This window comes from Salmo salar, chromosome ssa09 (genome assembly GCF_905237065.1).
Source record: "Salmo salar chromosome ssa09, Ssal_v3.1, whole genome shotgun sequence".
NCBI classification, from domain to species: Eukaryota; Metazoa; Chordata; class Actinopteri; order Salmoniformes; family Salmonidae; genus Salmo; species Salmo salar.
In genome coordinates, this window is record NC_059450.1 from 16127027 (window position 1) to 16148701 (window position 21675).

Consider the following 21675-nt stretch of genomic DNA (forward strand, 5'->3'; position numbering starts at 1 on the left):
ACCAATGAAAGGAAAACATATCATATCCCATGATGCTCCCCGAGTACTGACTCTTTGGGAGTCAGTACTCTCCTCGACTCATCCGTGACCCATTAACCGATTAGTGGTCAAATGCTCGAGTAAGTCAATTCGTTAGTAGAACAGTCTGCTCACCTCCTCAATTACCTACTTCACAGGAGAATGCACAAGAGTATCTTTTTGGGTTCTAGCCCGGAAGTGTTTGAAATCCACCATACCCCCTTTGAATCAGCTGTTGTATTCTGAGAAAAAGCATCCACATATTTAAAAACGATACACTACTTATCCTTTCATCTATAAAATGTCTTGCACATCGAGTTCAATTTGCTTTTATAACTTTAAACATTTATTTTGGGATTCCACCCCATTAATGATAATTTGCCTGATGAAGTGAGAGTGGAGAAGGAGTCATTTCAATCAAGAGCATTTGTTTCCATGTTTCCTCCCCTCAGCTCCTTCATTACCTTTGACCTTTTTCAAAAGTAAGGCGTTGAGAGGACGGAGGAGAGAGGCGATACGAGTCGAGGAAAACCAATTGAGATTTTCTCTTTGTCTGAGTCAGGCCTCACCCCTACCCTTCCTGTTTAAACAAATGCAGGTGCTGCTGGGTAGTTAAACATTATGGTTCGACCATTCAAAACACACCTCAATTCTTTTGTAGTGCCCATTCAGCGTAGGTTGACAAGGAAAAGTGTGTTGTTTGAAATTCAAGGGCTTAGTACTACTGTTTGTGGAGAGGATTAGTATGAATTTGACCTGATATTAGCAGTTGAATTCATCAGATAATAGAACACAGCAGGCCATTCGGCACTGCTGCAAATACCCACACAGAACATGACACAGCACTAACAAGTACTCTATGAAGGAGCAGACCTCTGGAAAAGCAAATGTGTCAGCGAATTCTTCCAAGATATTGGTGGAAAACTAGGTTGATCATCATTCCATGAAAGCCCAGTCCCTGGAGGGTAAAGGGGAACCCTGGCAGAAGGAACTAAAGACAAAGCCTTTAAAGCATGTGTCAGATTTTCCCCTTAAGAGGTATGACTTCACTGGGAGGTATTTTGAATATTTCTCTGTGAAATTTTCACAACCCTCCTTTAATTACAAAACAAAAAAGGTGACTCCCAGTCCCATCACATTTGAATGAAAACCGAAGCGTGGCACATCCATGTTGCCTTATCTACCCCTTGTTAGTGATGTCATAAAACTGTCAAATTCACACAACACATCTGAACACACACACACACGACTTGTAATTAACCAAAAGACAGTGGGATTTCCCAAGGGTCCACCAGGTGTTTTTCATATCCTGGTTGAAGCCCGCCAAACCTCCCTCATCCATCCATTCTCTCACCACCCTGCCTGCCACAGTCGTAGGGCCACAGTAAGGAGAGCTGCTAGAGGAAAGTGGAAAAAGAAAGCGGGTCCATCACAGCTGCTTTGTACATCAGGACATTTTAATGTAGGGAGTCAACAAGAGGTAGCTGATCTAAAGAGGCAGTTACAGTGTGTAAACATCTCTAGCTAGATATGGATGCTTGCCAACACTTACAGTACATTGACAGACCTGAATGGAGGGAAAGAAGCACATTCTGAATGAAAAGAACCACACACTAATCCTAGTTATAGGATTGTGTTGGACCACTGAAATGGTAATATTCTCCTTGAGACAGGAGATATATGTTAGCACTCAGACTACTGATAAGTTAAACTACAAAAGGCAGACATTACTAGGGCTGTCTTCGACCCCCCCAAAAAAACTTGGCCGACGAATCGATTGGTCAACATTTTTAAACATGCATTTTTCCATATGTAGATACATTCTGTGTTTTTTTTAATCTAATCAACTATTTTCAATGAGCTTGTCTGATGCTTTAAGCACACGATTTGATTAAATAATTAGGACACACAAATGACTAGAGGTAGTCGGACCAGCAATTGATTTGATTGTGCCGGGCCAGGCTCAGACTTGCTGCACTGTGTTAAAAAAAAAAGAAGACAGTGAGTGACTGTGACTATCACCCGCTGTCTGTCTCTCCTCCCTGCTGCAGCGATCACCACAGAACATCAGTGTTTATTGTGCTGTCTGTCTCTCCTCCCTGCTGCAGCGACCACCACAGAACATCAGTGTTTATAGTGCTGTCTGTCTCTCCTCCCTGCTGCAGCGACCACCACAGAACATCAGTGTGTATAGTGCCGTGTCTCTCCTCCCTGCTGCAGCAACCACCACAGAACATCAGTGTTTATAGTGCTGTCTGTCTCTCCTCCCTGCTGCAGCGACCACCACAGAACATCAGTGTGTATAGTGCTGTCTGTCTCTCCTCCCTGCTGCAGCGACCACCACAGAACATCAGTGTTTATTGCGCTGTCCGTGTTGCTGAAGCTGCAACATAATTACAGCCATTTCTGACTTTAACGTTGTTACTGAAATCCCTAATTTGTTTAGGAAAAACATTCCCTATTCCCTCAACCCTAGCTCTCTTTACGTGACACATGTATGCGTCGCATGCACGTGACCAATATGGCCTGACCTATAGCACGTCAATCACATCAATAAATTGGTTATAACAAACTCTGAACACCATAACAGAAAAACGGATGCAGAGGACGTGACAAATAAACTCGTAAACTGAGGAATGTTTAGCTACTGGTTGATCATGAGGTAAAAGGGGAAGTCAGATGTGTGGAATTGTTCTCAACACCAATATACTGATTAACTTTGCTATTATGCACATAGCAACATGGTCTAGGAAAAGGTGCCAATTCAACAGCGCACCGATGTGTTTCTGAACCGCGGACAGTGATCACTATCCAATGCGGGAGAAAGCGCTTTTGTTATAAAATAATATTCTTTTTATTAGTGTTGCACCATTGTTCCTATGTAATATAACCATATACAATTTCAGTAGCACATGTCTTAGGGTGATGGACTGTGCCATCCCTACGGCCTTCACAATGGATCAGTCCACTCAGACAGGCACGAATCAGACCGGTCTTGTACACCATGAGATAGATGTATATCTATTTTTTGGGGGGGCTACTGCTTGACTAAAGAAATCTCGGTCGAGCAAGAACCTTTCGACCAGTCGACTAAATGGGTGCCCTAGACATTACTAGGGTTGCAAAGGGTCGGAAACTTTCCAGGAAATTTCCGTAATTCGTATGGACATTTTTCAAGGGAAGTTAAGCCCTGGAATTTTGCTTAAATTCAGCAAAAATAAAAATAAGTTAGCTTATAACAGTGAACCTTTTTTTGTGGGATACACGTAAGGCAATTCTAGGTCTTGTGGCATATTTTGTTTAAACTATCCCCAATTCAATGGAGTTGCAACCCTCTGCATGCACAGTGCATTCTTCCATCACATGTACAGCTGATTCTCAACATCTTGCACACTAATGAGATGCTATTGAGCCCAGACTACTACACTGTCTGAGCCAAGGACTACATGCTTTTCTAAGTTTTGATTACAATACTGGGTGGGGTGAATATATTTTATATGACATACAACATTTTTTGTTAACTTGTAAATAGTAGCCTACAGCAAAGTGTGTTTAAATCATTTCTAACTTGTTAACAATTTCTGCTAGTTAGTTTTTGCTACCATGTGGGTTTTAGCTTGCTTGAGCCTGCTTACTGAGGAGTGTTAATTCCCCTGTTTCCATACATGTTTCATTTTCAAACGTTTATCTTACAAAGGAGTTGTTTAATCTAACTGCTTAACTATTTATCTGTTCATGGAATTGTATTTTTATTACTCTTTTTTTTCTAATCTTTATTTCTGAATGTTCTTCACTCAGCATACACCCCTCCAACCAGACATGCTGTATCTACTCATTTGCTGGATGCAGAGTTCAACAGAGTTCAAGTGAAGGTCAAGCAAATCATAGAGAAAGCAGACTGTATTGCAATCATCTCTGATGGGTGGTAAAATGTTTGTAGGAAAGGAATAATTAACTACATCATTGCCACCCCTCAACCAGTATTCTACAAGAGCACAGACGCAAGGGACAACAGACACACCGGTCTCTATATTGCAGATGAGCTGAAGGCAGTCATCGATGACCTTGGACCACAGAAGGTATTTGCACTGGTGACAGACAATGCTGCGAACATGAAGGCTGCTTGGTCTAAAGTGGAGGAGTCCTACCCTCACATCACACCCATTGGCTGTGTTGCTCATGCATTGAATCTGCTTCTCAAGGACATCATGGCACTGAAAACAATGGATACACTCTACAAGAGAGCCAAGGAAATGGTTAGGTATGTGACGGATCATCAAGTTATTGCAGCAATCTACCTCACCAAGCAAAGTGACAAGAATAAGAGCACCACTTTGAAGCTGTCCAGCAACACCCATTGGGGTGGTGGGTCGTCATCATGTTTGACAGTCTCCTGGTGGGGAAGGAGTCTCTCCAAGAAATGTCCATATCACAGTCTGCCGATATGGACAGGACCATCAAGAGGGTCCTCCTGGATGATGTATTTTGGGAGAGAGTGGTAAGCAGCCTGAAACCTATAGCAGTAGATATTGCACTGATTGAGGGAGACAATGCCATCCTGTCTGATGTTCAGACTCTACTTGCAGATGTAAGAGAAGAAATCGGTACTACCCTGCCAACTTCACTGTTGCTCCAAGCAGAGGAAACTGCAGTTCTGAAATGCATCAAAAAGTGTGAAGACTTCTGCCTGAAGTCCATACACGCCGCAGCGTACATATTGGACCCAAAGTATGCTAGCAAGAGCATCCTGTCTGGTGCAGAGATCAACAAGGCCTATGGTGTCATCACTACTGTGTCTCGCCACCTTGGCCTGGATGAGGGCAAGGTTCTTGGCAGTCTGGCGAAGTACACTTCCAAGCAAGGGCTTTGGGATGGAGATGCAATATGGCAGTGGTGCCAACATATCTCATCAGCCACCTGGTGGAAGGGACTTTGTGGATCTGAGGCTCTTTCCCCTGTTGCCTCCATCATCCTCCAAATCCCACCAACATCAGCAGACTCAAAGCGCATTTGGTCCTTGTTTGGTAACACACACACACACCAAAGCACGCAACAGGCTGACCAATACAAGGGTTGAATAATTGGTGGCCATCCGGGCAAATTTGAGTCTTTTTGAGCCTGACAACGAGCCATCCTCAACAAGGTTGGAAAGTGACAGTGAAGATGAGGCCTCAGAATCTGATGTTCAAGAGGTGGACATTGAGGAGGTCCAGGGAGAAGACATGGAAGCCTGAGAGGAAGACAACCAAAACTTTAGTTTCTAGACTATAATTTTACAGATGTATGTTGAAAACGTTTTTGGGAGACGCGATGGATCATTGGGGATCATTCAATATTCCCCTTTGTTGTTCAGTAAAATCATCCCATGTGATGAGTCAACTCATTTAATTAAAGTTAAATAACATTTTTTTTTTCTATTGGAAGGATTTAATCATTTGCAATTATGTCTACTTATGATAAAGGTAAAAGTTGTATGTTTCTGTCTCCATATGATATGGTAAATATATCCAATGAAAAAAAACATCTACATTTAAATGGTATGAATATTAATTTGCATATACTTCCATTAATTCCCATGGAAAGTTTCCACCACTGAATATTCCCCAAAATGTGCAACCCTAGACATTACTTGTGTTAATGTCAACAGTGGGGATAGCCAACATGAGGAAAGCAATCTCTTGGGACTGCCTGTGGTTGGTAGAATGTAGACTTGCCTAGACATGTTCTTTACATGCGGTCTCACATACCATACAGTATACATGACCATCTAAGCCTACTTGAGAGCCACAAAATATTGCTCAATTCCCAGTATACAACATATGTTAATTTTGTTGTAGCATGAGAGCGCTTAGGATAAATGAGTGAACAACAAGTGTGAGGTAGAGTGAGAAGACTTGGACTTGTATGTGTATATGCAGTGTGCTCTTTACCGAGAGAGGCTGAGCAGTCATTCTGGCTCAGGCATGTAAATCCTCGAGAAGCAACTGGTGGGGCAAGTGCATAAAAGGACATTCACGCGTGTTTTCACTGCTGATTCACTGAGGCAGTAGTTTGGTTCAGTAGCAGAAAGCCAGCCCAACACATTCCTGTCATATCCAGTGACTGTTATAGCATAGCTGACTCCATAATGCTTTGGTATTACCAGCAACACCACTGTAATGTGCACTTCCTGCCCTTATCTAACAGGCCTATTTGTCACTCGTGACTGATGGCTTATTTGTTGTCACTGTGCATAACACAAAACACATAATTAACAGACATTCTATTGTGAGGTCAAAATAAATACCAACCATTTCAGTTGTTTACAACACTATGTTAAGTCCAGGAATATCCCTCAAATTATTCAGAATTTGAGGTATACCATCTCTCACTCTCAAGCGCACACACAAACAACTCTCTGCGTGGGCAGTCAACCACTATGCTGCAGTGACCCATGGTGCCCTGTGCAGTGCCACCTCAGGTTGCAGTTCTTTTCAGTCCCCAAGTGTTAAGCTCTGTGTGTGTTTGAGGCCAATACTCTTAGGGCAGACTGGGGCCAAACCTCTAGCAGCACTGCTAAGCTCAGATGATCTGGGAGATTTGTGATGCACATGAAAAGCAAACTGCCGCTGCCCAGTTTCCAGAGCATCATAAAATGAATTTTGGTGGATCATGCAAATGTCAACGGATTCTGGTTTACAGTTTGCAACCTTTTATGCAACCTTTTACCTCAGAAAATATTGTGTACATTCTAATAAATCATTAAATCCTTGGCCTAACCACCAACTCACTCAATCCAATACTGTTGCACACAACTAGGACAAAGGAGAAATATTAAACGATGTATTAAGAAGTCCCCATTATGGTGAGCTCTTACCGATCAGGTTAAACAAACAGGACAGGCAGGGCGCAACCATCGTCATCACTTTCAAGTCCCTGTCCCCCGGGGAAAATCCTCTTACACAGCTTCCCAGAAGTCTAAAACCCTTCCCATTAGGAAGTCCAACAGATCTCTCTAGATCAATAGGTCAGCTCTAAAGAGAGAATGACTGGAAATTGGTTAGTGACAAAGGACACGGTTTTATCTGAATGATTTCCATGGAAAAACCTGCCTCTTTACTTCTATAAAACGGGACACTGGTAGGGTGGAGGGGAGTCCCGTGGCGCTAAGACCAGTTCAGATGACATGAACACCAGCCTCTCTGCTGGCTGTACACACAGTCGATGCAGGTTATCATAGGGGATTAATAAAGCCTTCATTGTGAGGACTGTTCAAACATGTACCAGCGTATGGGAGGAGAGAGAAGGGCATTCTCATGTGTAGTAGAGAGAGGCGCATGGCTTAATAAGGGTCAACACTACGCGGCGACACGATTATTGCCCGATAAGGATCATAAGGCCTCGGACATGCCTAGCCTGGAAAACATGCATACATAGCCTGGGAAAAAATTATTGCAGCACCCCCCACCCCCAAACATCTTCTTGCAGCTATGGTTGTACACTCTTACTGCATGCACAATCCTGTACACACATGCTAATCACCAATTTGGCATGTCAATGCACACTCTATACTTTTGACACTTCCATCCTGTTACCTCATTGGGACAGATGTAGGCCACTAGATCAACCACTTGCTAATCGTGGCCCATTGCTTAAAAATAAACCCGTCACTACATTTCTCACACCAATTACAACAGTCTGCATGCAAGAGCAGTTGAGCTTGGAGTATTTTGTTGTCAAATATTGAAACCCTTGGAACATACCGTTACTGTAACACTATACTGCTGATATTTATCTTAAAACTACAGTCAGCAGACAGTTTGTGTGTGGCAAAACTCACATTACTATGAATGCCTCTTCTTACTCACCAACTTGAACAGTATGTGTACATTTGCATATTCGGGAAAGCCTGAACAAACTTGACACACTTTCCCAAGTAAGTAGGAGGACAAGTAGGGAGAAAAAAATTAAGTGAGTTGAAAGTGTGAAACTACTCAGCTGAATTCTGAACTAAAACGTTCTCAGAATATCACTAGCTCACCTCAGTCTGGGCATTAGTCATGGATTCAAGACTATATTTGGAAAATGACTGGGGTCTGCCATCAACTTCTAAACCCGGTGTGGTCCTACATGTGTCTGTGTGCTTTTGTTTGTTAGTACAATTGCAAAGGAACATTTTAATTTGAATTCAAACTGTATAAAGTGAATTTCACCATATTAGTGCATAAGGTAGTATGGTGAGTGGCGGCAGGTAGCCTAGTGGTTAGAGGATTGAGTCAATAACCGAAAGGTTGCCAGTTTGAGTCGCTGAGCCGACAAGTTGAAAAATCTGTCATAAGCAAGGCATTTCAATTTCCACAACAGCAGCTCCCTGGGTACCAAATGTGGCAGCCCCCGCACCTCTCCAATTCAGAGGGGTTTGATTTAATTAAGACCCCCATTAGCCGGCGCCAATGGCGACAGCTAGTCTTACTGGGGTCTGACAATGAAAAATAATTGACATGCATTACCATGTAGTGTGCGTGTGTTCACATCTGTCAGTACAGACACAACAAGTAGGTCACATTGGGGAAAGGTGTTGTGCCGTGAGGTGTTGCTTTATTACGAGACAGTTAAAAGAGGAAGTCAAGTTTCAGTTAGACCTTGTGTGCAATTGACGATAAAAATAAATGTAATCCTTTTAATGATCGCTTGACGACCTGGTGAGAACGGTGCCGCAGGACATCCAGTCAAACAATGTTAAATGGAGAGATTTAACTAGCCTTTCAGTCACAATATACATTCACGGACCACTACTAATAGTCTTCAAACAATCAAGTCAACAAACGTCTGTTGACCAAAAACACACTGAAGCAACCATGATCCCTCTGAAGAAAACAACCTTAGGGCGATTAGCACAGGCATCACTGGTGTTTGTTGAGTTTAAACCGCATGTTAGGCACAAATGGCCCGTTGTCATTTTAGGCATAGCGGCTGTTCATTGGCTGTCCACTGAACAGAGCCCTCTAAAAATCCAGTGGTAAGACCCTCCAGTGGATAACTGCTGAGTCAGACAGGACCTGCTCGTTCTCCTCTCTGGCTGTCTACTGAGCTAATCCACCCTCCATCCACTGAACTGGCTCTATTCATTGGGCGCACAGAGTAACCCCCCACAATCCCTTTAGCATATCTACACACTGAACAGGAACAGTAGGAGGCCTACACACCAGGTTTGCTTCATTCAGCAACTACTGAAGAGCAGGTGGCTGTGGATTTTCAGTTCAGGCCAATGAAAGAAGTAGGAATTATCAAATAACTTTACTCTGAAAAAAATGAAGGCCTAGAATATATCAAACCATTTCAGATCTTACTTTTCTCTTGACATACAGATACTCAACCTGGTCTTATTCTGTACGTAACTCTGAGACACACCATTTAGTATGACATGTTATGTTTGGTATTGTTACTTAAGGCAAAAAGGAAAGGGAGGGTGGTTAGTTGGGCGTATAACCCGAACATCTAGCAACCCAAAGGTTATGAGTTCAAATCTCATCACGTACAACTTTTGCATTTGAGCAACTTTTCAACTACTTACTACTTTGCACGTTAGCTAACCCTTCCCCCTAACTCTAACCCAACTCCTAGCTAATGTTAACGAGCTAGCTAACGTTAGCCACCTAGCTATAATTCGTAAAATATCATACGTTTTGCAAATTTGTACCATATCATACGAAATGGGTGATGGACATCCACAAATTAATACATACCATACGAAACGTAACATATGATACTAAATGGAGTGTTTCGGGTTTGCGTACAGAATAATACGAAATGCTCTGAGACCAGGTTGAGAATTCACTGGCAGATGGCCTTGGGTCATGTTGACATATTGTACTTGGAAGTTGAAACACCTTTTGATCCTTCAGATTTTGATAAGGGCGAGCACAAGAGGCACTTCTATCCACCTAAAATGTTTCATATACTTCCCATGACATCTCTTGAAGCAAAGGTGGAGTGTAGCTGTGTATCGGTGACTGTTGATACTTCATATACCAGTAGCAGACAGTCACTTTACATGCCAACGTTGTGAAAGGGCTCAGGTATAGTCCTTTGGCGATGTCCAACATTTCCAGAACCAGCATTCCAGATTGAAGTCTCAGAGCAAGAACCTGCTGGGTGTTCCATACCTCATTTATATATACTAACTGCTTTAGCACCTATTGATGATAATATCTTCTGGTCAGGTTTTTTTTAAATAAGATCCCGGTGCTCCTCTGAACGTTAAAACGCATTGATTGAGGTATGGTTTTGGAAACACAAGGAACTTATCTTTCATATCAGCAAAACATTATTTTCACAAAACCAAAAGATTAAACTACTACACACCTTTATTAGGGTCAGTGTTCCCTCATAGCCTTATCTGCACGTTACATCCCTTGTTCATGGAAGACGTAGGATGCAACCTGTGGAAATTAGCTATCCAGCTTGCTCCGAACACCTGTGTGTAAACCTAACTTGGGAGGAAGTGTAGTTTGACAACTGGAGGCACACACAGCTTGTGGATCTGTGCAAAACTGCTACAGTAAGTGTATATTTTTTATTTGAAAGATTACCTCTTGCTGATATGAAATATGAGGGGCATATCAGCATGTTTCGAAAGCGATGACTACTGACGTTTCTAAACGATAATACACAGCGTCTGAATTGTAACGTTAGTTCACGTGGAGCCAACAGTTGGCGAATGTAAGGACTGCAAACTACATATGGAGAAGGGTTTTCGAGAGCTAGGTGTTCCAATACAACATTGGCTGTGGTTGTTTAACCAAAATATCACAGTTTTGAGTTGAGTCCAGTGTTTCAAGCATTTTGTCATAACTAGCTGATTGGGACAATTATAATTCATTAAGACTCATATTCAACATCTAGTAAAAAAAAAGTCAAATATTGTAACACATTGTGCTAAGTTGTGAAACTACATATGACTGCACTGTTTTTGGTTATTACTCTTATTGCCAGTCAAATGCCAAAATATATCGCGGTCTGGAGTCGACTTCTCAAAGAACAGTGCAAGCGGCAATACTGCGCCCTTCTCAAACAATGCAACAATGTTGCAATATGGCTGGAAACGTTTTCACTTGTCACAATCATTTTGATTGTCTTGTAATATTTTGAATCAAACTTCAAAACATTAGTAATGTACAATATATAAGAATATCTAAATAGAATATGCATATGTTTACCTTTGTTCTATGTGCAACAAGTTGTCAGGGACGACAGTTTGCGGCTACACATAGTGGTTAACGAAACTCGAAATAAACAAAAAGCGCGTTGCAGGGAATGGCGAATATGCCGTATTGGGTGCTGGTTTCTCAAGTTTCATATAGGGGTTAACATGAGCAATTGTTGTGAAAGTGATCCAACCATACCTTTCATCCAGTCGACAACTTGCTTTGGTGTCCACTTCGTTATTGGATCCATTGCTTGCATCTCAAACAAACGAACTTAAACAATAATTAGAAAACGACAATACAAAACACTGTTTCAGTAACCTACGACTGTCACTTTATTAATTTATTATCAAACTCCCATTGCTTCTTGATCTTCTCTGTATAGCAGCTGTCTCTCTGTGATCCTCTTCTCTCTAGCTCGTATTCTCGGCGCACTCAGTGACTGGGAACTCTTTCACACGCATGGTTGGAGGCGGGAGTGAACCCCCCATGGTTCTTCACTAGGCTTGAGATCAAGTTGCACAGTTTCTGCTCAGCTAAAACTACCGAACGGGGCGGAGCAATCAACACCACCACAAATAATGTGAGAAGGGTGCAATTGCCGACCATAATTTGGGGCGTTCCTGCATATGTAGGAACCCCTCTTTACACTTATATTGGTACATTTTTAAGTTAAGGCAGGCGGGAGGTGTGGGCGCTCCAGAACAGTTGGTGGTGTTAATGTACAATAATGTGTCCTTCGCCCCTGCTTGTCGGGCACAGTTTTCTCTGGTACACAGCTGGCTGGAGGCGGGAGTGACACTGAGTCGCAAGCTAGCTAGTTAGCTAACACACAGTTGTGTCGCCATAGCCTTCCATCTGCTGTGCTAGCGGGGACGACTGGTAGACAGTGTCCTTTGCCCCTGCCTGTTGGGCACGTTTTTCTCCGGTACACAGCATGCAGGGGCGACACTGTGTGCTAGCTAACTATCAAGCTAGCACACAGTGTCTCTAACTCGCAAGGTAGCTAGTTAGCTAGCACACCCGGTAAACAGTGTCCTTCACTCCTCCCTGTCGGGCACTGTTTTCCCGCAATTCTATTAACGATGGTGAGGGCAGGTGTTCGGCAGGCAGGAGCGAAGGACACCGTCTACCGGTGTTGCTGACATTAGCTAGCAAGAGGCCTCCAGTGGAGAGGGGTGAAAAAAACTCAGATAATACTATTATTTATTTTGACCACATTCAAAAGTGCCACACAAGCATGAATATGTCATGCTTCGAGGGGGGGGGGGGGTGTTCATGCAGGAACCAATGGGGTGCTCGAGGAGAGAGGGGGGGAATTCCCACATGCAGGAATGCCCCGAATTGCGGGCTGCAGTTGTACATTATTGAATAATGTTGGCAAGGGCCATGTTATCGAATCCATAATGCGTTGTGGGTAATTGATGACTGACTGATTGATTTACAAATAATAATGTAGTTATTTTTGGTGCAAGGTGATTTGTAGTCGGCAGTTGCCTGCTCTGTCGGCTGCCATGTCGAGCAAGCCCACAGACAGTAGCAGGCCTATGCAATAATAGTGTTGCATTCACAAAAGTTAGAAAATAATAACATTCTTTAATTTCGTTTACCGTGTGTTTCTGTCTCTGCAGATTCATATATTATGAGTGATGTAGCCTATGTTCTTTTTTTAACAAGATAAATATTAGAGATTGTTTCATCACGCCACAACTTTTCGGCTGCGTCCCAATTCTGATATTTTCTTCACTAATTGGTCTTTTGACCAGTCAGATCAACTCTGAAAAAGATCTGTTGTGAAAAGATCTGATGTGATTGGTCAAAAGACCAATTAGTGGAAAAAATATCAGCGTTAGGTTGCCTGTGTGAACACAGGTTGCTGATAATGCGCCTCTGTACGCCCATGTAGATATTCTATAAAACATCTGCCGTTTCCAGCTGCAATAGTCATTTACAACATTAACAACATCTACACTGTATTTTTTATCAATTTGATGTTATTTTAATGGGCAAAAAATTTGCTTTTCTTTCAGAAAGTAGGACATTTCTACGTGACCCCAAACTTTTGAACGGTAGTGTACGTTTTTTGTCTGTATGGAACATTTCTGGGATCTTTCATTTCAGCACATGAAACATGGGACCAACACTTTACATGTTACGTTTATATTTTTGTTCAGTATATTTCAGGTTCAGAGAGAAGACCCAAAGCAGACAACGTTAGGTTAAACTATGCTTGATGTGACAGTTTACAAAGACAACCGTATTATATTGTGTATTTCCTGACCGTATATGACCTGTTTGTGAATGGAAAAGCCTGAACTTCATGTCACTCTATTTGCCATAGGGGTGAAAATGTCATACCATTCAGTAATTCATAAAGTATGGGGTGGTAGCTCTGTGTTTTCAGTAAACAGCAGAATGAGTGGGGTATCTGTTGTAACTGTCTTTGTTCCCACAGGTAGCCATAGTGAGTAACCAATAGCAATAAGGCCTAAGCAACAGATGGTTTCTCATACAAACCCAATATATTTGCCTCAACCCTCTCCCTCTCTCTAAAACACATCTTGCTAGGGAGAGTCCCCTACTAACCCTCTCCTCTGCACAGCTGGAAGGTACAAGCTACACTTTAATCATCAGCTTAAATTACACCTGAGCACATATCACTTTGCTGCCGGGCAATAAAATACTAGAAACCACAATACTATTCTACTGTACTATTCTGCTTTTTTTCCTCCTTCCTGTTTGAACATGCTGCTCATTATGCCTGCTAAACTGAACAACAGGGACTAGAGAAGCAAGGGTGCGTGTCAATGCTCTTCCCTCAAGTTAGAGGGAATGAAAGATGGAGGCTCCTGAGTGGCGCAGCGGTCTAAGACACTGCATCTCAGTGCTAGAGGCATCACTACAGACCCTGGTTTGATTCCAGGCTGTATCACAACCGGCCGTGATTGGGAGTCCCATGGGGCAGTGCACAATTGGCCCAGCATCGTCCAGGTTAGGATTTGGCCGGGAAAGGCCGTCATTGTAAATAAGAATTTGTTCTTAACTGACTTGCCTAGTTTAATAAAAAAGGTCCGGATCACTTAGATTTAAACACACTATTCTGACCACCTGCACAACATACCATGAAATGGTTTGTTTATGACTAGGAGATACAAAATGCATGAGACAGGATTTTGGAGGAATTTGAGAGGTTATCCAGACCTAGTCTGGTGGTTTGACTGTAACTACCTGTAAACTTGCCTGGCAGGGAGTTCTCTGTTTGGTCAGGACACTAACAAGTGAGGGGGGGGGCAAAGACAAAGAAAACATGAAAAAATAGGGACCAGAGAAAGAATCCTTATGTACGGATCCCTTTGAATAACTCCACCACTCACCTACCGCAAACAGGAATAATGAATTTACAATAACAAGGCTAAGTTGGGCTGTGATGAGTAGGTGGATCAAGGGAGCAATCACTCACATCACGGCATGCTAGTTATATTTGTGGACATCCCACGCCCACGGTAAACAAAGCCATTGTGGGGGTGTTGTGGAGTATAACTTGCTGAGACATGATGGGAACAATTAGTGTGTGAGAGAACACAGGCACGAATCTCCAAGGGAGGCCAAGGAGAGTGAATTCTGTAATATCACAGGAATATGATGAAGACCAGGAGATGTTGAAGAAGGGTGAACTCTTCAAGGTGTCTGGGGTGAGAGTGAGGCATCCACAAAGGAAAGTGTTTGTACTGTATTATGTTGCTAAGTAAAAAATAATATCACAAACTATTGTATAACAAAACTATGTTAAGATCCAGAGAAGGGGATAATACTTCACTTCAGAATGTAAAGGAGAGTTTATGCTTGATGATATTTAGGTTATGATGACAACATGCCACAGATAGTGATATGAGTGTTTGACAAATGGGGTCTTAACAGTTATTACACCATTTAATCTCTCCCATGGCACAGCAAATGTCCTCTAGTGTTGTTAGGCATCATAAATATGTCTGAATGCACTGAAAGGGGGAGTCTGTAGCCTACTGCAGCTCCACATTCCTTCCCAATGGAATGTGGTAAATCCAGAGGATTTGGGAAGCGTGGAATTCAGGGGAGGTCCTGATGGGATTACTGAATTATGGGATTGTTGTATGGAGGAGGCCTGGGGGGAGAGCAGGCCCCTCGGCTACATTGTAGTGGCTGAGGGAGGTGAAGGGGGACATGGGGTGAGGAGGTGGAGAAACGGTGGGGATGAGGAATGGTGAGGGGGGGGGAAAGGGAACGCCCGATTCACACGGAGCACAAAACTAATCTGAGAGTTGGACCGACCTGAGGAGAAAAACAAGAGTCGTCATCTCTTCCTGTTTGTGAACAGGATTTCAATAGGAGCGTGTGCTTCGTCCGGTACAGCACAGGCCACCTACAGTTGAAGTTGGAAGTTTACATACACCTTAGCCAAATACATTTCAACTCAGTTTTTCACAATTCCTGACATTTAATCCTAGTAAAACTTCCCTGGTTTAGGTCAGTTAGGGTCACCACTTTATTTTAAGAATGTGAAATGTCAGAATAACAGTAGAGAATTATTTATTTAAGCTTTTATTTCATTCATCACATTCTCAGTGGGTCAGAAGTTTACATACACTCAATTAGTATTTGGCAGCATTGCCTTTAAATTGTTTAACTTGGGTCAAACGTTTCGAGAAGCCTTCCACAAGCTTCCTACAATAAGTTGGGTGAATTTTGGCCCATTCCTCCTGACAGAGCTGGTGTAATTGAGTCAGGTTTGTAGGCCTCCTTGCTCGCACACACTTTTTTAGTTCTTCCCACTAATTTTCTATAGGATTGAGATCAGGGCTTTGTGATGGCCACTCCAATACCTTGACGTTGTTGTCCTTAAGCCATTTTGCCACAACTTTGGAAGTATGCTTGGGGTCATTGTCCATTTGGAAAACCCATTTGCGACCAAGCTTTAACTTCTTGACTGATGTCTTGAGATATTGGTTCAATATATCCACATAATTTTCCTCCCTCATGATGCCATCTATTTTGTGAAGTGCACCAGTCTCTCCTGCAGCAAAGCATCCCCCACAACATGATGCTGCCGCCTCCGTGCTTCACGGTTGGGATGGGTGTTCTTCAGCTTGCAAGCCTCCTCCCTTTTTCCTCCAAACATAATGATGGTCATTATGGCCAAACAGTTCTATTTTTGTTTCATCAGACCAGAGAACATTTATTCAAAAAGTGCAATCTTTGTCCCCATGTGCAGTTGCAAACCGTAGTCTGGCTTTTTTATGGTGGTTTTGGAGCAGTGGCTTCTTCCTTGCTGAGCGGCCTTTCAGGTTATGTCGATATAGGACTCGTTTTACTGTGGATATAGATACTTTTTTTACCTGCTTCCTCCAGTATCTTCACAAGGTCCTTTGCTGTTGTTCTGGGATTGATTTGCACTTTTTGCACCAAAGTACGTCCGTCTCTAGGAGACAGAATGCGTCTCCTTCCTGAGCGGTGTGACGGCTGCGTGGTCCCATAGTGTTTATACTTGCGTACTATTGTTTGTACTGATGAACTTGGTACTTGAAGGTGTTTCAAAATTGCTCCCATGGATGAACCAGACCAAATAATCTGTCTGTAAACAATTGTTGGAAAAATTACTTGTGTCATGTACAAAGTAGATGTCCTAACCGACTTGCCAAAACTATAGTTTGTTAACAAGAAATTTGTGGAGTGGTTGAAAAACGAGTTTTAATGACTCCAACCTAAGTGTATGTAAACTTCCGACTTCAACTGTATACTCACTGCTCTGACCTGCTGTCACACAAACAATGTCAACCGCTTTCGTTTCACTCTACTGGCAGCGACGACCAAAGCAAAAAATAAGATCTTCAAAGATAAACAGTACGTGCGGAGAGGCATTCTTCTTATTTTTTGGATCAACATTTATTTCTGACTCTAATAAGGAAGTACAAATTTGGCAGTGTGTATTATTCCATGAGCAGCATCAAAATGTGGCTAATATTGTCATAAAAACACAGCAGGCTTTTCAATTTAAATTTTCATCTAACCTAGTAGGGTATAAGGATCACGTATTAACAATAGAAATATAGATGATATCTCCTGACCTCGGCAAGTTTTTCTATGCTAATATGAAGTGGACAGTGTAATGCCATGTACGTTCAGATACAGAGAGCGAGGGCCCCATCACTTGTTTGTGTGATATAGAATTTTCAAGGCTTCTAAGAATGACATCAGGCTCTGTACATTAATACACCGACATGAGACCCTGTCCCCTGCCACAGCTGTTCCAAACCCTTCTCCAATTAATATCGAAATGATCACCATCCCTCTGGAATGCAGGGGTAGAGGCTCTTTGTATAGGCTTATCAGCTTGGATTATCAGATAGAAGGCAGACAGTAATGTACCAGTATTAAAACAGAAATAACACAATAGCAACTCATACGCCACAAGGTATGGAGCTAGTAAACAATGTTTATCTTGTTAATCTATCTGCATCTCTCTCTCTCTACCTCCTGGCTAGTGGGGCACATACATTAGCACAAAGCATGGCTCTTCAGAAAGAGAAGGGGGAAGTAGGGACATAGAGAGAGCACTGTGGAAGCAGACACACAGAAGATCCTTTAGGGAGGTCTGCAGGCTAGGGACAGAGCATTGATAGGGCTGTGTGTGTGTGTGTGTGTGTGTGTGTGTGTGTGAAGAGAGAGCTGTGTTAAGGGGCCCCAATAGAACCAGGGAAGCCCTAACATTTAGGGGGCATTTTGGGGATTCAGGGCTTGAGGTTTCATGTTGAGGTACTCCAGCACGAACACCTGCAGGATCTTGTTGAGGTTCTCGATGGTGGAGCGGTCCAGGTTCTGCTCGTTGTCATCAAACGTGTGCCACACAGAGGGGAAGGGGGTGGGGATGAGATGGAGGACGTGCACACCTGAGAAGAAACCAGAATACAAAGCTCATTAGTACCCTACAGAACACAGCCAAGCTTATGTCAGACTCAGTGTGTTAGTTTACCTCTGTTGAGGAATGGCATGTGGTCATCCTGCACCGGACCCACCGGCATACCGGGCCAGAAGTACTGTACATTGTTTGGATGGTCCTTCAGGTGGCCCGTGTTGTGCAAACGACGCTCTGAAAAGAGAAGGAACACTCAACATAGTGCAAGAAGAGACAGACAGCGCGAGCAAGGCTGATAGAATAACAGAGATCAGAGAGTGAGTGCTCACCGATGTTCTGCATTCTGGTGAGCCACCGGGCAGTGTTGGGGAACTGGTTGCCAAAGCGTGGGCTGGGGCCTCCAATCAAGTCTAAGAGCAAAAACAGGTCCTGGAGGACAGGGAGAAGGAAGGGAAGACGAAGAGGAGAGTGAGGAGAGGAAGAAATTGAAGACAAAGGATCCCCTCAGCTCAGTGTTTGAGAGGGTCCACCAGCCAGGTCTCGTGGGAAAGTAATTCTCCACAGCCTGGAGATAACTCCCTAAAACACCACTACCTCGAAGCTTTGAAATGAAGGATGACATCATGCTTTCCACCGCGCGAAACACTACCAGAGCCGGTATTATGGGCGGGCTTAGGGGGCCGCCCTCCCGTACCTCCTTGCCCGGCCAAATAAAATATTTAAATATTGATAATTTATTTGACTGAGACGAGCGCCGATAGAAAGACGCATAAATCTCAGATAAACCATCCGAGCGAGCGAAACAGTGCCCCTCTCTGTATTATTCACATATTTCTTAATGTCTTCCTTTTTACTTTTTGGATTATGTGTGTATTGCTAAGTATTACTGTATTGTTTTGTATTACTAGGTATTACTGTATTGCTCGGTATTACTGTATTGTTTTGTATTGCTCGGTATTACTGTATTGCTAAGTATTACTGTATTGCTAGGTATTACTGTATTTTGTATTGCTAGGTATTACTGTATTGTTTTGTATTACTGTATTGTTGGAGCTAGAAACACAAGCATTTCATTGCACCTGCAAATCTGTGAACGACCAAGAATCTGTGTACGACCACTAATCTGTGTATTTGATTTGTATGTGTAGCCCATGTATCCGGCATGTTGTACTCCTTTTTGGCCAGACAGCATCAGATACATGGGCTACATACAGTAAGACTCAGGGAACTGTTTTGCTCGCTTGGATGCTTCTCTGGTGAGATTGTTTCAGCCACTTGTGAATCTAAGGAAAGTTGGTGAGTTCACAGTGTCACTGTCTGTAGTGTCAGATAAACATGTTCGCCATTATGGAATTATTTTGGAAGAACGTGCGAAGGTAACCTACTGTTTTGAAGTGATTTGTTTGACAGCCAGACAAATACATCCTCCCCCCCAAAAAAATGCCCATCCAACTGACTCATTCTGGCGCTAGTCCTGAACACTAGCACCATGCCAAATTCATGGCCCCTCTCTAAAACACACATACCTCACTGCAGGACTATGAGCCTCTCTGAAACAGTCTCCTTTATCTCTTCCCTGACAGGAATGGTGCTCTACTTGTTTAAACAACAGTAGTACTATCTCTCCATAGCTAGGATACGGCTAGAATACCAAATAACACATCTTATATTTATTTGACATAATGTTATTGTAGATGGCATGATAAACGTCCAAATATATTCCACGACTCAAGCCTCCCTAATGGTTGCTTGTCGAGGCTGAAAGATGTGTTTATAAATCGAACATATGAAGGACAGAGGCTTTAAGATGTCCCTGCACTGATACTGGGTGAATATTAGGTCCCCATATGCTGAATTGGCTGAATTTGTGCTCAGTTGTTTGAATATGTGCATGTAATGCCTGACATACAATGCCATGCAGTTCGTTGGTGTCTGTGGCTCCAGGTGGGTGTGATGTGTTCTCCATCTTCTGGGCCAGGTGGCGGGAGCCGTACAGGGAGTCTGTAGAAGTCCACTGGAACAGAGCCTCCTCTCCATCAAAGAACAACAGCTGGAGAGACAGGTTGGGATTGGATCCCTGGTAGGGGATGAGCGGGAGAGTGAGACAGAGAGAGAGAGAAAAAGAGAGGTGGGGGCCAGAAGGTGAAAGAGATGTTTATTAGTCACTGCAAACAGTACTTGGGGAACTACTGGTTTGAACGTTTAGCTTTGCTGCCACCTATTGGCTTAAACAAAACACTGCTATGAAGAAATCGGTATTCAGTTTGTTAATTCAGGGTGGCCTTTGTCACTGTCTGTAGTGTCAGATAAACATGTCCCCTGGCCTGACCCTATGGCTGCCCCTGTCACTCAGGACCCATCCCCTCAGATTGAGGTCAGCTGACCCATGGAGCAGGGCAGCACAAACAGCAATGTGAGGAGGCTCTGTGACTGCTATGTCCATCTCTTTTCATCTCTCAGCATCCTGCAATTCTTTGTTGATCTTGGCTACAAGTGTGTAAATATTTTGAGTGTGTTTTTACTAACTTTTCTGATCTAATATTGCTCATCAAACATAAATTATTGTACAGACTAAAGTGGGCACATCAGACAATTCTAAACCTTTCCCCACCTTCAGAGTCTTCAGCTCCTGGTCCAGAGCCCGTACCAGCTCCAACATCATGGCACAGGGTACAGCTGAGTCCGTGGCACCCAGAAACTCGCGCCCATGCCACTGGGGAGGGTAGTACTTGGAGTCGTAGTGGCACGCCAGCACCAGACGGCGCTTGGCGGAAGGGTTGAGGGTAGCGATGATGTTGTTGAAGGTCATGGGACCGTAAGGGGTGTGTGACTCAAACTTGTCCTCCTTAACATCCCAGCCTGCCCTCAGAGAACCCAGAGTGCTCTTGATGTGCTAGTGGGAAACGGACATGTTGCACAATTAAATTGGGAAACGTTTATCCTGGTAACTGACTATAAAGAACTGACTAAATCCCCTCTCCTTCATACACAGTACACTGACGAGTCTAATCACGCCAATGACATTCTAAGTAGACCGCACACAGTCGATTGTTCATGCTGTCAGCCATGGGGATACCGACCTGTTGCGCTGCCAGGCTGCCTGCAGAGTTGGGGTACCGTGTCACTAGCAGAGGCCTGAGGTCCCTCTGCCACATCTGGTTCAGGTCTGTGTGTGACAGGACCCTGGTGATGTCACTGGAGCTGAGGGTGCTGGGCTTGTGGCTGATCTAGACAGACAAGTGGAGAAGAGAGAAGAATGCACAAGATAATCAGGATTAGCGGTGCTCTGACAACCACGAGGACAGGAACAAGTGGCTTTTCTTCATTACCACCTGTTTAGTTGAGACAGAGGCCCTGGCAGAGAGGCTGTCATTGAAAGAGGCACCACGGATGCTCCTCATTAATCACAATCAGTTCAGCCGAGGTAGATTAGTTCAACCTCCTCAGAAAGCATTTAACAAAGACAGCCATGTAGGGAAACTAAGACCATGGCTAATCACTACGGCCTTGTTCCAATATCTACAGTGTGCAAATGGAAATCTACAGTTTAGAACACTGTGAAAGGACATTGCGCTACAGTTG

General features: G+C 43.3%; 2 protein-coding genes across 4 annotated transcripts in view; both read right to left on the reverse strand.

Moving 5' to 3' along the window:
* LOC106610791 (connector enhancer of kinase suppressor of ras 3) overlaps positions 1 to 11721 on the reverse strand; it is a 55418-nt gene extending 43697 nt beyond the window's left edge. Inside the window, exon 1 of one of the 2 annotated variants that reach the window (XM_014210378.2) lies at positions 11403 to 11721. In XM_014210378.2, the coding sequence (XP_014065853.1) occupies positions 11403 to 11463 (61 nt within the window). In that variant the 5' untranslated portion in view covers positions 11464 to 11721. The remainder of the gene's footprint in view (positions 1 to 11402) is intronic. The other variant, XM_014210377.2, reaches the window with a different exon arrangement.
* Positions 1 to 21675, reverse strand: part of LOC106610795 (glutaminyl-peptide cyclotransferase) — a 31807-nt gene that overhangs the window by 7724 nt on the left and 2408 nt on the right. The window contains exons 2-7 of one of the 2 annotated variants that reach the window (XR_006770938.1): positions 21174 to 21320; positions 20705 to 20986; positions 20003 to 20170; positions 18423 to 18522; positions 18211 to 18327; positions 17865 to 18127 (exon numbers count right to left, since the gene is read on the reverse strand). Coding sequence is in view for 1 of the 2 variants with exons in the window: in XM_014210384.2 (XP_014065859.1) it covers positions 17949 to 18127; positions 18211 to 18327; positions 18423 to 18522; positions 20003 to 20170; positions 20705 to 20986; positions 21174 to 21320 (993 nt within the window). In the remaining variant the exon portion in view is untranslated. Of the gene's footprint in view, positions 1 to 17104; positions 18128 to 18210; positions 18328 to 18422; positions 18523 to 20002; positions 20171 to 20704; positions 20987 to 21173; positions 21321 to 21675 lie in introns of those variants that run through there. The other variant, XM_014210384.2, reaches the window with a different exon arrangement.